This window comes from Rhodamnia argentea, chromosome 8, assembly GCF_020921035.1.
Source record: "Rhodamnia argentea isolate NSW1041297 chromosome 8, ASM2092103v1, whole genome shotgun sequence".
Lineage (NCBI taxonomy): Eukaryota > Viridiplantae > Streptophyta > Magnoliopsida > Myrtales > Myrtaceae > Rhodamnia > Rhodamnia argentea.
In genome coordinates, this window is record NC_063157.1 from 19,429,518 (window position 1) to 19,446,002 (window position 16,485).

The 16,485-nt window shown below is 41.9% G+C and overlaps 1 protein-coding gene across 1 annotated transcript; it reads right to left on the reverse strand.

The window, feature by feature from the left end:
• Positions 1-13,954: 13,954 nt before the first annotated feature.
• On the reverse strand, positions 13,955-15,775 carry LOC125316309. The gene has a single exon (XM_048284324.1). The coding sequence runs from the start codon at positions 15,773-15,775 to the stop codon at positions 13,955-13,957; it is 1,821 nt and encodes a 606-aa protein (XP_048140281.1).
• Positions 15,776-16,485: the final 710 nt, after the last annotated feature.

The window sequence follows — 16,485 nt, forward strand, 5'->3', positions numbered from 1 at the left end:
GGAAGCTCAATCTCATGCGGACGATTGTCCTCCCGGAAATCCCGAGGGACTGTCAAAGTATCGGATAGGTCCGACTAGCTTGCCTTTATTATTCAAGAACCAGGTCACGAACTACACTGGAAATCGCTCCATCATACCTACGTTAAGCCACACAACAAATTTTATTCTAGTAAACATCACACCAAAACTACTATACTTTATGTCCCTTTCTTGAATGTCCACTTTGGTAATCATGCCGATGTGCGGGACCGATCGAACCATGCTTATTTCTCTGAAAAATGAAGGGATGAGTACATGGCCCAGTAGGAAAAGCACTAGTTTCGCGATAGAGTAGAAGTTATAACACATGATGTCGTGAACCACAAAGGTATCCTTTGATCCATTACTAAGATTCATCAAGCACGTCATTAGTCATAATATCAATTACACACTTAATATATGTTGTAAGCTTTTCTTTTTCACTTTCGGGTTTTAATTTCCCGAACCTTTCATTTCTTATAGCAATCTTATTTGACATCAATCATCACGCCATGCATAAATCAATACATGCAGTATGCATTATTTTCTTTTCACTTTCTTGGGCATTCTTTTTTTCGAGAATATATCGGGACTTCCGGTATTGAGCAATGTCGGCACTTTACGTGTTCGATGGCACATTTGTTCAATCACTTGATAATGATAAACGACGTTTACGCCATCGCCTCAAGTTAAATTTTGGCAGATGACAATACTTGATTCCGTTGTCGTGAGCAATAGCCACTTGAAAATACGTCGTTTACACCCGAGTCCCTCCCTCGTAGCTTTTCAAGCTAACAGAGGTGCGTCGATATCTTTTAATGGTAATCACATATTTGCACATGCATGATCTCTTTATTATCTTTGATAAAGATTATCATACAATCCACACATTCTAAGAAAAATTCATATACCGTATGCAATAAATACTTATACACACGAGACCGACGTGATTTCTCAACCTATCTTTATCAAGTTTTATACACACATTGTAGCATGCATTTCATCTCATTCAGAAAGAATAACTATGCATCCACTTCAATCAAGTATTAAACTAACATTCCAATGTCAAAACTAATAATCCCCATACCTTTTAATGTAGAAACCACCCGAAAACACACGAGAATGAGTAAGATTGTAGCTGAACAAGAGAAAGCACTTGAGAGAGAGAGAGAGAGAGAGAGAGAGAGAGAGAGAGAGAGAGGGCGTGAGTTAGAGGGAGAGAAAAGAAAGAGGGAATAGTTTGGTTATGGAAATTTTGAAGAGTTCTTACCCCTATTTATAGTGATTTTCTAGCTTACTCCATAAGTTTGTTAATGTGAAATGCATTTAATTCATCTTGACTTACTTCTTTTTCAAGTTTCATTAATGAACTTACTTCTCAATATTCCACTTGTTTAAGCTAGCTATCTTAGGTCTTATAGTAGCTACTTATCTTTACTTGATTGATCCACTTGCATCGTTAATATTGATCATTATCTCTATATTTAATGCTTGAAAATGACATAAATCGTATCCTAACATTTAATGCTTGAAAATGATACTGATCTTGTCCTTATCTAATTGACTTTGCATTGACTTGAATATTGACTTATCAATGGATGTATGCATTGACTTACCTTTTAACCAATGACTTTTGACTATAGAGTATCGGGACGGAGATAGAACCTCGGTGATACAACCGGGCGATCGGCGCCGGCCAACCGGGAGGACAGCCCGCCCCTATATCGACACGGTATGTCCACCGCTCGCTGGGCATGCGCCCAACTCCGTTGTAGTAGGTCGAGCGGGGTCGGCGGCTTCACCTCGGCCCACTTCGTCCATGCTCGTTATTTAGACCATCCTATTTTTTTTTCTAAATTTTAATAGTTAAGTCAATAGTCTTTTCTATATACGATTTATTAATCGCTAAAATCGGGGATGTCACAGTTCATTATGCGTGTCCTGTTCTTGATGATTGAAGTACAATAGTGGATATGGGACTTGGATATACACTTGCAGCTTTCGTACTGATTGCAAAATCTGTCCTTTTGTTGTTTAGCGAGTAAGATGCATCGTATGATTCTTCGTTATGTTATTTTGGGTTATAATGAGATATTTGACAGTTTATCGGTTCATTGGATCACACGAGAACTAAACCGAACCAACTAATTTGGTCATGTTCGGTTACCGAGACTATCGGTCAGGTTTCGGAGACTATCGATCCAGTCCTCGATTTCAAAAATTAAGAATCGGGACTACCAATCCAGTTTCCGATTCTTGAGGGACACTGGATCGGACTGGGAATTGATTACTCCTACTTAAAAGCATCATGAGATGCTATTATTCGATGGGACCTATTTTGGTTTTGCTCTAATAAAATTTATATATGTGTTTTTTATATTAGTAACAATGTTTGGTACGTATCAATTCTTTTGTATTCAATAAGGTGCTTATGAATGCATGGTTGTCATGTTGAATACATATGTCTTGTGAAAATCTCAAGGCATTTTGTAAACCTTGAGTAAAGATTAGGGACATTCAGTTATTAACCTTAATGATATGTCTTGTTACACATAAAGTAAAGTTAACTATACCGATAAAATATATGTAGGTTCATTGGAACCATAAAGGTTTTCTCTAGTGGCACATCGGGTTTCATATCACATAAGAAGAGAGAATGTGATGACAAAGGAGATGACACATAAAAAATCACTATTTTGTGAGGTGTTGTCATTTACCATGCTACCATGTCGAATCCATATCAGTAGAGTTAAAAGGCATTCATGACCATGGAAGGCTCTGTACCTATTGATGTAGTTATCGTCGTGATTCGGTGTATAAAACTTTATGGGATCGGATAGACTGTCCTTTAGATCAACATAAAGTGGGAGAATGTAAGAGCTTTTTTTTTTTTTTTATGTAGGTTTACATGAATTAAATTTGTTATTTATCATTTTACGGATGGGTCTAATAGAATAAGATATAAGATTCTTAATCGATTTAATATGGGCTGGCTAATGTGGGCTGAGTTAGACTCGGCTAATAATGAGAGGACTCACGGCAAGAAACTCTATAAATAGGGTTAAGTTCCTTCTCTAGCCTTCTAACGCAGAAAATAGCACGTACCTTTTCGTTCATAGATGGGTTGTCTCATTCGGCCGGTTGCTCGAGAGGGAATAGAGGAGAAGTGCTTGAGTTCGCCATCGTTCCGCATCAAGTCACGATGGATTCTAAATTAGGTGTGTGCCAATCACTCTCTTCTATGATGTATTGTTTTTCTAGTTCTCGTTATAGCAATCATTGGGCATACGACATTCGTGGCCTATATTAGGAAGGCAATAAGCCATTCTAAATATGCATGCAATGTCTTTTCCGTGATCATGTGTGCACTTTAGACTTAAATTTTCATGTCATGTTAAATACTTGCTCTAGCTAAGTTAGGGATTAAGCTTTGAAATATATTGATACATAGCCATGACTTTCTCTGGTCCTCTCCACGTGTTCATCAACTTTGTCAGCATATTACTTGATAGTTCCAATGCATTTCAAAGGTTAAATATGTGGGAGCCCGTCCCCAACCTCGTGCCTTAATATCACCTCTTGTGGCATTCACTCTTAATCCTATTGGGAAGGCCCCGCAACGTCCTAGACCGTCGCGTGCTAACAAACTCTCACAATTAACTTGTTATAAAATATAAATTAAGGGGGGCATGCAAGAAATGCTATGAAAGCTTTAAGGAGGACGCATCACGGGAATCGGAGGACCGGTATGCACACATACACCAAGGGTCGGTTTTAAGAGGGCTTATTTCGCACACATGTTATGCAATCGGATATACACAAATAACAAACAACCAGTCAAGATGTGTGTGTGTGTGTGTGTGTGTGTGTGTGTGTGTGTGTGTTGTGTTTGTTACAAACATCCGGGACATAACACCAAACAACTACCGTACACATCAACCACCTCCACCGCCATGACCCTTGTTCACATCTATACTATATTGCGCCCAAGTCAAAAAGTGTCTCCCACTACATTGTCAACCAAAAGCCTACATGTACAGCTAACTGTTCCTCTCTAAACATTCCATTATTCCACTCCATGGTTGTCATCGCTATCGTCATTTGAAGGCATGAATGGCATAGGACCGCACGGATGGCCAGACGAATCCAACATAAACAGAGATATGAAACGAAGCGAAATCAACACATCGGATAGGCTTATATCTATCCATAGCACCGAAAGCAAAACACGAAACTGTTTGGCGGGAAACTCGGGGTTGTGGTACTCTTTCTATGTATGTGCAAAGTTTATAGGTGTACCATAACGAAGGATAGGGATGGCGGGAGGAATCGTCATACTTGCTTATTTGAAAAGTGGTTAACCATAAAGAGTGAGCCTAGCGCTCAAAGTTGAAACACATAAATCATCAACTCATACGCGATTCAATCATCTAATCAAGCGGGACTCGATATTCGGAATATGCAAGCATGAAACGCAGGGTGGCACCACACATTCCATCAACTAGACTTTATATGCATGTGAATACACAAACGACTCCATATTTATTCTTTAGTTATCGCTTCAAATTCGATTTTATGAGTAACGCATGCCTCATATTTATCCGAGGGACACAAGCCTTGATTCTAGGTTTTACCTCAACTTTTCGTCCATGGAACACTAGCCATACTAATCATGAGGGACATACGCCTCATTTTCTCATGAGGGACACATGCTTTGATTTCCCCTACTCTGATGCTCCATTCCAATGAGATACAAGCCGTGAACTTCCTAATTTCCATCAAACTCCCATGGGGCTATTGTCCGGACATAGCTGGACATATAACATCCTCATCGGGACACGGGTAAACAGGATCCTTGGATTACAAATTCAGTGTGATTCCTCCACATGAGACTTATTCCACAACTTTCACTCCACAAAAACTCAATTCCACTCTTTCTCACACATTATGACACAACATATGCCTTGATTCTTTAGATGCAATGCAACCGGACATTGTAAAAGGCAATCCATTGACTTTCGACACCATATTCTCGCACGCCCAATTAAGTTGAAAGACCAAAACACTAGACTACACATCACACGCCCAAATCACACATACGGCTGAACCCTCCTTGGGTTAGACGACTCAAATTCAAGCTCAATTCGTGGAAATTCATACAATTTGACTACACTATCATAATACCCACGAACTACAATCGACAATTCAAGCAATGTATCGTTAGATCCACCTTGTTTCCCAACTCATGCAAGACGAACATCGGTTTCATAAATCCATTTCCAAAATATCATATCACAACTAATCGAAAGATAAATCTGCTAGTAATAAGAAGAGTTAGAAGCTTCACTTGTCTCGGGATCGAAACCTAATGAAAACGAAGTCAAATCGTCGCCAAATGAAGCTCAATTTCTCTCGGGTTCACGCACGCCCGAGAGCTCAAGAGTGAGGAACGGTGACCTTTGAAGCCTGAAGGGACTAGAGTTAAGTCGAAGAAATGTTATCAAGGAGAGGTGGTCCTGTTGTTGTCGTCGAAGAGCTTGAACGAGCGGCGAGAGGCGTCGAGCCGTCGGTCTCTCTCGGGCGGAACTCATGAGGGGTGGGGGGTATGCATAAGAGAGGAACAGAAGAGAGGATGAGGACGAGAGAGAGAGGGTGGCTATTTATGGGGGGTTTAATTGGTTTCGGTCATTTGTTCAATTCGCGTCCAAATCTCGCTCAATTTCCGAGCCAAACTCTCATTTCATCATCCATAACTCCTAACATCTCATAACATAACCTCAAGTCTCAAAACCACACTTTATTAACTTCAAATGCCTCCACAAAAGTCCTCATTAGTCATACAATTGTCATTACACAACTTGATTTACTCACTAATTAATTGGACATAAATTTTGGGGTATCACAAGATACCCATGTATGCATGTCAAAATATCTAAAACATTGGATTGAAATAAGTAGATCATTTTAGGCTCTAACCATGACATGGCTTGCTGTAGTGCAAAAAATTTATATGTATACACCTTATTCATAGGCAAAAGTACACCTCAAGTGATAATATTTGTATAAGGCGCTCACTTTTGCGCTAATATCTTTTTTGAATCACTTAAGTGCCGATTTTTTTTTTAAAATGATTATTTGAGTGCCAACTCCGTGAGCGTCGACAGAAATTTTACATGGCTTCTACGTGGCTTGCCAAAGGATTCTAGTCAGTAATAAAAAAAAGCCAAAAATTAATAAATAATCCTATGTAATATTAAAAAACTAAAAATAAGCTAAAAACTAAAAAATTAGCTAAATTTTTTAAAACAACAGTTGTAGCGGCGAGCTATGTAGCATGGACACGCCTATGGAGGAAGTTTTTGCGTGTCGGACATGTGTCGGTGTCCGACATGTTCGGACAAGCCCGGACAGGTGGTCAGCACGTGTCCCGACGTCGACACGGGGTCAAACTTATGGACACATGCGAGATTCGCATGTCCGGGGTTAAAAGGATCAAATTCTAAAAGTCCAAATTGTGACCTAATTTTTGGCCTCCCCAATCTTTCTTTGCTGAGTTTGCTCTTGTTGTCGCACGTCTCCTCTCTGAGTCCTCTCTATTTCGCATATGTCTCTTGCTCTGTCATTTCGCCTCCCCTCGACTCTGATCTTCGCCTAGTGGCTGCCAGCATCTCCACAGGCCCTCGCCTCGCCTCACCTTGCCTCGTCTTGCCACCTTAGCTCGCCTCCTTGCCTTATCTCCTTGGCTCGCCTCCTTCAAGCTCTCTCGCTCTCATCGTTCAATCTCGTTCGCTGGTCGCTGCTCGATTTTGGTGTTGTGGGTGCACTCTACCGCACACGAAAACTAGGTAATTTCTTGTTTAGATGTATCGTGTTGCGGCATTCAATCTGAAACTTTTTGGATCCTTTCCCTTCTTTTTGAGATCCGTGTGTGACGATGAGTTTTGAGTTGAGTCGGATCTAGTGGTTGTTTTGGGATGGATATATAGGCATTCTCTTATTCAGATCTGTTGCTCTTCTTTTTGTTCGCTGCATTATTTGAGCTTGAGGTGAAAGCTTTTGGTTTGGTGATCTTGATTTTGTGTCGTGAATTAGCATGCGACTATTGGATCCGATTTGTTGACCCATCGCTTTTGGCATTTTATGTGAAATTGGGGGTTGTTTATATGAATTTGTGTAATTGTTTAAGCCACAAAAAGCATACTTCTTTTATGAATGAATTGAGAACGTTCCTTTTTTATTTTATTGGCGATTATTCACCTTTCTAGTTAATTAGATGTCCACTGCCTGCTTTTCGTGGGCGGAGATCTCTCAATTACTACTGAAAGGAAAAAAAAGATCTCTCCGTTCTTGGGTTTTGATTTTCCAAATTGCTCTTGTTGATTGGTTTTCTCTCAAATTTGGTTTGCAAAGCTCTCTAAATTGGCGGCAAATGCTTTCTTGGCCCAAAGGATCTCTTCGGTGAATGGCAAGTCCTCACTTTGCAAGGCGACCGGGGCAGTTGTTACTCAAGTGGCTTATGTTGTGGGTAAGGACTCTGAGAATTGGTCCTAAGTTCCTTAATGCTAGTGTTGGCTCTAGAGACTTATAATATCGTGATGTTTGGAGTTTATAAAAATGGTAATTTGTTACGTATGTATAAAAATAAATATTTAATATACAGCATGTCCCAACGTGTCGAAATTCTCAATTTTTTGAGAAATCACGTGTCGGCGTGTCGTATTGTGTCGTGTCCCGTGTTGTGTCGCATCGGCGCTACATAGGCGGCGAAGGCTTGCATAGCCTCACTGCCGCTGCCCCACCATCGTAGGCGGGGGTCGCTAACCACTGGTTGGGGCTAGGGTGGGACCATTGGCCGATGGGGAATCCCTATCGGCCCATTCCCACCCGGCCAATTGCGTCGATGGTGGGGAGGGCCGCAAGCCCTCATCGTTGTACAAAGAAGTTATGTTTTTTTTAAAAGTTTTTTAGCTTGTTTTTTAAATTAAATTAAATTATATTTAAAAAAATTAGCCTAATTTGTAAAAGTCAGTCCATGTGGAGTGAATTTTCTAAAAAAAATTTGCCACATGGATTTTTTTTTAAAATTGACATGTGGACTGCTTTTTTTAAAAGAAAAATCCACATAAAATTTAAAAAATAATAAAAAATTCCAAGTGGACTGTTTGTGTCACGCCCCGCGTCCTTGCGAGCGCGCGAACATCCCTTAGGTCACTATTTCACTCGCGAATAATCCCGGGAACTCTTGACGAACTATGAGTGCGCGAGATGTAATGCGCATGCGGAAGAAAATGAATAATAAACCCTGTACAATAAAATAAGAAGACTTAAAAGGCATAAATAACCACACATACTTAGTCATCACATAACATAATACTTAGTTTTACACATAGATATAAAACATGAATACATCGGTGGATTCGGACTAAGGCGATACATGACAACAAAAGAAAACGACCACTATCCCAAGTCAACTCCCCCATATCCAAGAGGGTACCAAAAGGTAGGTGTCCAACCTACACTTGAGGGTCGAACTCGTCATCGGTAGTGTCATTAACAGGGGGAGCGCACATAGGGCAAAAGCTCATCTCATGAAAATCTTCAACCTCTTCGGTCTCTGACTCATCGACCTCCTCGGGCTCTAACTCCTTGAGCTCCTCAAGCTCTGGCTCCTTGGCCTTCACGAGCTCTGTCTCGGCCTTTAACTCATGGTCCGGCTCGTCGGCATCCATAGGGTCCTCTATGGCGGCTCCCGGCTCCTCAAGTCCTTCGTCCATGTTGGGATGTCCGATTGCGAGAATCTTTGGTCCAGGTATTAGCTCGGCTACGGGCTCCGCCTCGACAACTCCTATGGCGGGGGCATCGGGTCCCATGGGTCCGGCGGCCTCGAGTACGTCGTCGGGAATGACCTCATCCCTAAGAGGTCCAAAATATGTGGCTCCGTCTCTATATGTCCACGATAGAAAGGTGAAGGGTTTCCAATGCTCGCCTCCGTAATCCACCCATAAAGTACTCGCTCTTCGATAGTACGTCCGATCCGGTCCTACTCGGTACTTAGTAATGACAGGCTTAAACTCCTTCGAGAGCCCAAAAATCTTCGGCATCTTAATAGGTCAAGGTTTAGGGTCCTGGGAAAAATGGATTCCGCGACGGGTTGAGATTTACATCTCGGTGAATCGAACCTAACCCTAACCTAGTCCATTAGTACCTCCGAACAATTCTACTCATGCCAAGCAAGGTAATGCAACACATGTAATGAATAATGCAGTTATTATAACAAATACAATAATGGAGCATGATATGGCACTCAAGCGTTTTAAGTTCAATTCAAGTCAAACTCAATTTATAATTAAGGCAAAGCTTCGTACTAAGGCATACAAGTAAACAATTTGGCCATCACAAGCACATTCATTCAATTGTCTTGATTTCACATATTAAAGCGAGATGATTCGATCAAATATCAACTCTCGACCCTCCAGCTCTTTCGAGATGATTCGGTCGATATAAGACTCTCGTGTCCGGACCTCGAGATGATTCGATCAACGTAGTGACTCTTGACTCTCCAACTCCTCGAGATGATTCGGTCGACTACAAGACTCTCGAGCCGCAAGAACTTATCAGGTCAATCGGGATCAAAAACTCACAGCGCAATGCATTGATCATTTAATCACATTTTTTTTTCATTAATGGTCGAACACACACAATTCACTAGCCAAACAACCGTTTGATTCACAATCACCAACTCGTGACCGCACACAACTAGTACACATTCAAGTCGATTGGTTTATTTAGCCTCATTATGAATCAAGTAAGACATTTCGGTTCCTAGAGGTTCATGATGCTCTAAATGCCAATTTCCGCCATAACCACTTTTTAATGCAAAATCAAGCATAACAAGCTCAAGTTCCAAACGAGGCAAGCTTACGCATATTAAGCATCAACTCGGCCCTAGCATAACACATATGAGCGACCACATTTTCCTCATGCTAGTTCCATTGAATCAACATATAATCTCAAGCACAAGATCATCATAACCACCTTCAAAAATCAGATTTTTGGTATTAGCAAATCCTCCATAGAAAAGCCCACAACTTTAGCTAATCCAAGCCCTATACAAACATTAGTATCCTAACGTACTAGGGAAAGGTTAGGAACAACTCACCGAAGCTCTAGCAAGCGTAATCGGTCCTAAGAAGGCAGCAACTTCGATTTTCCAAATTTGGAAAGCAAGGCCTTGGTGTGTTCCTTGAGATTTCACCCAATGTCAGCCATGAAACCCACTAAGATCCATCCTCAACCTTAAATACATGTTGCCTTGTGTCTAAACTAGGCTCAAGGAGTGACTTACTAGAGAATGAAGCTAAGACAAACCCCTAAACGGCCTAAAAAGCTTCTCGGGTTCGGACCAGATACGGGCAGTGACCTTTGTTGCTTGAAAAGGCTCTACGGGACAAACGGTTGGACGGATTTGGACGTGTAATATGTCATTGGAATGGTAAGAGAGAGAGAGAGAGAGAGAGAGAGAGCTTTCCAATGAGTGGTGGCTCGCCAGAATTGGATAATAGACGACAGAGATATGGCCAAAACAATTGGGTGGCGACAGGTTTGGTCCGACGGGGAGAGAGAGAGAGAGAAAGGTTCAGCCAAGGAGGAATGAGCGCGAGAGAGAGCTTCTCTAAGCTTATTTCAAATGGCAAGAGAGGTGATGGGTGATTGTGAGGAAAACTAGGCAATCAAGTGTCATGACAAGGTGTAAGAGATGTGACAAAGTGAATATGGTAGTAGTTGGTGGGATTTTTGAATATCGAAGTCCTTTGTCTTCTAGCTAATAATTCAAGAGCATCTCTTGATCATCCTTGGTTGACTAGGTGAGTGATTGAATGACATGAATAGTAAGAGTGTGTGGTAGTTGTACTTTGATGGACAACTTGATGAACAAATAGGTTGCATTGGGAAAGACAAGGTTGAACGACAAGGGGGTTGACTTGTAAGAAGAAATCTAATCTTGTCATCTTATCCAAAAAGTCAAGAGCACATGGGAGAAATGATCCTCCTCATTCTCGGTCATTAGGGGTTAAGGGTAAAATCGTCGTTTCACATTTCCGGTCGGACTCGCATGTTTCCAAACCCTTCGGAACGATCCCCAGTCTAGTTTACCTCGATGAGATGACGTCTAATTTATTGTATGTTGGAATTTCTAAATTTTCGACGACCGATTCTGAAGTCAAATTAATGCTCAAACTCAATCGATTTCCGATTTCGGTGCGTCTCAAACTAACGGGTGGCTTTTTGGGAGTAACGCTTATCGACCCTTGAAAATGTCACGTCTAAGAGTTATTCGATTTGTGGCAACCTTAGTTGTCATATAATTGTGAAGGTCAATTGCTAGCTCCAAAGGACGCGATCGTCGGGAATTGGTTTAGGTTACTTTCGCCAATTATACAATAATTGTACGGAGTCACTCGTGTACCAATCGCATAACGCTAGCAAACCGTTCTAAGACCAATTTCAAACCGGCCTGTAATGGTTCAAGATATACCATCGGCAATCCTTATGGTCAAGGGACCATCCACAATCGAGTTCTTTAGTCCACGTACTTAAATCCCAATTAACCTTTCCCCTTCGGTTAGTTAACTTAGAGTGATAAGATCTAAACGAGATTTGGCTAAAATACATCGATAGATACTTCGTTCATTTATAAGCTTCGAAATGGGGTCGAAATTCAGAATGTCACAACTCTTCCCTTCTTACAAAAATTTCATCCTCGAAATTTACAATACAACCAACTGTTCAAACAAATGGGGGTATTGGCGTCTTATTGCTTCATCGCTTTCCCAAGTGGCTCCTTCGGTCCCACGGTGTTCCCAAATCACTTTAACCGGTGGAATTGTCTTGTTTCTAAGCACCTACTCCTTCCCGTCTTCAATCCTTATCGGCCTTTCCACATACGACACTTTGTCATCCACTTCAATGACCTTGTGGTCCAACACATGGGTCGGGTTTGGTTCATACTTCCTCAACATTGATACGTGAAACACATTGTGAACCTGCGAGAGACTTGGTGGCAAGGCAAGTCTATATGCTAGAGTCCCAATTCATTCCAATATCTCGAAAGGGCTTACGTACCTTGGGCTTAGCTTTCCTTTCTTCCCAAATCAAGATAGTCCTTGTATCGGCGACACCTTTAGGAATACGTGATCTCCTTCTTGAAACTCTAAAGGTTTCCGTTACTTATCTGCATAGCTTTTTTGACGACTACGGGTTGTCTTCAACCTTTCTACGATGACCTTCACAGCCTCAACCGACTGTTCGACTAACTCTGGACATGTTATACTTCTTTCATCGACTTCGTCCCAACATACCGGGGTCCTACATGCTCTTCCATACAATGCTTCAAACGGTGCCATTTTGATGCTATGTTGATAACTATTATTGTAGGCAAACTATACTAAGTGTAACTATTCTTCCCAACCTCCTTTAAAGTCTATTACATAGACTCGTAACATGTCCTCAAGTGTTTGAATTATCCTTTCGGACTATCCATCGGTTTGGGGGTGATAAGCAGTACTATACTGCAACTTGGTTCCAATAGCCTCTTGTAGGCTTTTCCAGAATGATGCGGTGAACTTTGGGTCCCTATTCGACATAATTGTCACTGGTACTCCGTGCGGTCGGACTATCTAACGCATAAATAACTCAGCATGCTTGTCCATGGCAAAGTCCTTTCTTACTGCTAGGAAATGTGCAAATTTAGTCAATCTATCCACGATTACCCAAATTGAGTCATGACCCTTTTGACTTCTCGGCAAGGCCATGACGAAGTCCATCGTAATGTGTTCCCATTTCCATTCGGGAATTTCCAATGGTTGAAGCATGTCTCCGGGCTTACAGTGTTGTGCCTTCACTTGTTGGCATGTCAAACACCTTTCTACATGCTTGGCAACATCCACTTTCATTCCGTTCTACCAGTAGTGTTGTCTCAAGTTCTGGTACATTTTTATGCTACCCGGATGAATACTATAGTTACTTCGATGAGCTTCCGACAGAATTCTTTCTCGTAGCTCTTCATCCTTGGGTACGCATAATCGTCCACGAAACTTCAGTACTCCATCCTCGGATACTTGAAACTCAGGCTTCGTCTTTGTTACATCCATTTCTGTGATCTTCTGAATGTTAGGATCCGTAAATTACAAGGCCTTAATCTTTTCTTGGATTTTCGGTTCTATTCTCAATGTAGCCAATAGGTTCGATAGATGGCAAACTTCGAACTTAAACTCTAAATCTCTTATCCGTTCCAATAGGGTCCATTCCTTGACCATCAAGCGCACGATACTAGATTTTCGGCTAAGATCATCTGCCATTTTATTTGCTTTCCCGGGGTGGTATATGATATCACAGTCGTAATCTTTAAGCAACTCCATCCATCGACGTTGTCTCATGTTCAATTCCTTTTGAGAGAACAAGTACTTCAAGCTTTGGTGATGCGTATAAATTTGAAACTTTTCTCCACACAAGTAGTGTCTCCAAATCTTTAATGCAAATATTATTGCCACTAGTTCCAAATCGTGTGTTGGGTCATTCATTTCATGAGGCCTTAACTATCACGATGCATAAGCAACGACTCTTCCTTGTTGCATTAGTACGCACCCTAATCCCTTTAGTGACGCGTCACTGTAAATTTCGTAGCCTCTAGGACCGGAAGGAATAGTCAAGATTGGTGCGGTCGTTAATCTACGTTTAAGCTCTTGGAAGCTTCTTTCGCACTTATCTGTCCACTCAATCCGTGTGTCCTTCTTTGTCAACTTCGTCGGAGGAGTGGCTATCGAGGAAAACCTCTCCACAAATCTTATGTAGTAACCTGCTAATCCCGGAAAACTCTGAACTTATGTAACCGATGTTAGTCTTGGCCAATTTGTAACCGCTTCGATCTTTGAAGGGTCTACCGAGATTCCATTTCCAGATTCACATGTCCAGGGAATGTTACCTCATTGAGCCAAAACTTGTACTTGCTAAACTTAGCGTAAAGCAAGTGTTCCCTTAACGTCCGTAGAACAATTCTTAAGTGTTGCTCATGCTCTTCAAAGCTCTTGGAGTAAATCAAGATGTTGTCAATGAACACGATGACGAATTGATCCAAAAATTCCTTAAACACTCGATGTATGATGTCCATGAAAGCAGCTGGGGCATTGGTTAAACTAAACGGCATGACCGTAAACTCGTAATGCCCATATCTTGTCCTAAATGCCGTTTTCGGTATATTCTCTTTCTTGATCCTCAATTGGTGATACCCCGTTCTTAAGTCAATCTCTGAGAGCACTGATGCTCCTTGTAATTGATCAAACAGGTCGTCTATCCTTGGTAACGGATACTTGTTCTTAATAGTTACTTGATTCAATTGCCTATATTCTATGCATAAGCGTAATGACCCGTCCTTTTTCCTTACAAATAGTACCGGCGCTCCCCATGGAGATGCGCTAGGATAAATAAATCCCTTGTCCAGTAGTTCTTGTATTTGGACCTTCAACTCCTTCAACTCCAATAGGGACATTCTATAAGGTGCCTTCGAGATCGGCTTTGTTTCAGGAGCTAACTCGATTACGTACTCTATTTCTCTTTCGGTGGCAATCCCAAACAATTCTTGCGGAAAGACATCGGGAAAGTTGCGCACCACGGTTATGTCCTCTATCTTCGATTTCTCCCTTGTGGGATCAACTACTGCAGCTAAATAATCTTCGCATTCTTCATCTAATAGCTTAGTCACTTTAAGTAACGAGATCAAAGGGGCCGAGGTCCCTCCTCGACTCCCTACAAATTTAAATCTAGGGTGACCGATTGGACGGAACTCGATCACCCCGCTACCACAATCCATAACAGCTCTATGCTTACCCAACCAATCCATCCCAATTATGACGTCCAAATCAAACATGTGTAGGACAGCCAAGTCAATCAATTCTTCCTTACCATCGATAACTATTTTATAGTTCGGGCACCCCAATGAGACTAACACTTTAGCCTTTAAAGGGGTGGTAACATGCAATACTATATCCAACGGTTTCAATTTAATTCCAGCCAATTCAGCAAATTGCGTGGACATGAAAGAATGCGACTCTCCGGGGTTAAACAAGGCATAAGTAGTATATCCACATAAAGAAATCTTACTTGTGACTACACCAGGCGCATCCTCCGTCTCTTTGCGTGCCATAGTATACACTTGTCCTTGAGCCGGCGGCCTATTCAGATTGGCCGGAGGAGCAGCTCCAACTTGTAGTCTAGGATGGGGTCGCGGCGGTTGAAATTGGGGTCTCGTAATATGTTGTCCGCATTCCCTCGCACGATGGCCCATCCGGCCACATTTGAAGCATGCTCCCATCTGACTTGGGCAAGGTCCATTTCCGTGCTTTCGTTCACATCGACGACGGCTTGGGTTATTCTGATAGGCGGGTTTCCTAATACCCTTCTTAACTGGAGGGACAAACCTCCTATTATTCATCGTTGGGCTCCTGTTGAAGTTCCAATTATCCCCGATAGGGTTGAACCGCAATCCAGAAGCGGCATCCCTTTCTTTCATATCTCTTTCGATCATTCGACCCTTTTGATATAGCCCGTCATAGGTCTTTATGTCTAGGGCTATCATCTGGCTATGGAGATCCGGTCTCATTCTGTCTCGGAATCTTCGAGCTTTGTCTATGGGATTCTCAACCATCCAAGATACATACTTTGACAATCTTGCGAACTCAACTTCGTATTGATCGATTGTCATTGGTTCTCGCGAAGTCGCTGAAATTCCATCGGTTTCTGTTCTTGAATAGCTTTCGAGAAGTACTTCCCATTAAATGTCTCACTAAAGGCGGTCCTAGTTCGAGACTACTCCTTCGGGAAAGACTATCCCTTGGGTGGCCTTCCACCAATCATCGGCGGTGTCCTGCGGTTGGTACACCATCGGGGTTACCTTTTCCTCCTCGGTACACCCTAAGGCTTCAAATGCCTTTTCCAAGCCCTCAATCCAGTGAGGTGCGGTCTTTGGGTCACCTTTTCCATCAAACTTTGCTGGTTTCAACTTCAGGAATTGCTCCAGCAATCGACTCATCATCCGATTAGCATTTCTAGGTCCATGGCTATTCTTGTTTCTATTGCCATTTCCATTGGCCGCAGCAGCGGCAACCTCCGTGGCTTGGGCAATAGTGGCGGCTCGTTCCTGACCCCGCTTGCCCATCAAGTTTCCGATTTCTTCCAGCTCTCTCAAGATCCCATCTACTCTTGGGTCCTCTATAGTCTGTGCTCTCGAGCTAGAAGCTCCACGGATATTCCTACCTCGACGACTCATCCTCGCTAGACATTCACGGTACTCGAACTACTATAATTCTATTTAGGAATTAGAGACCTAAACCATCTACTTAATCTAGTAGTTTAAGGGTACTTATTCCAATCAGCAATCACAACCAACAGTGCATCACAGAGCATGCAACCAAA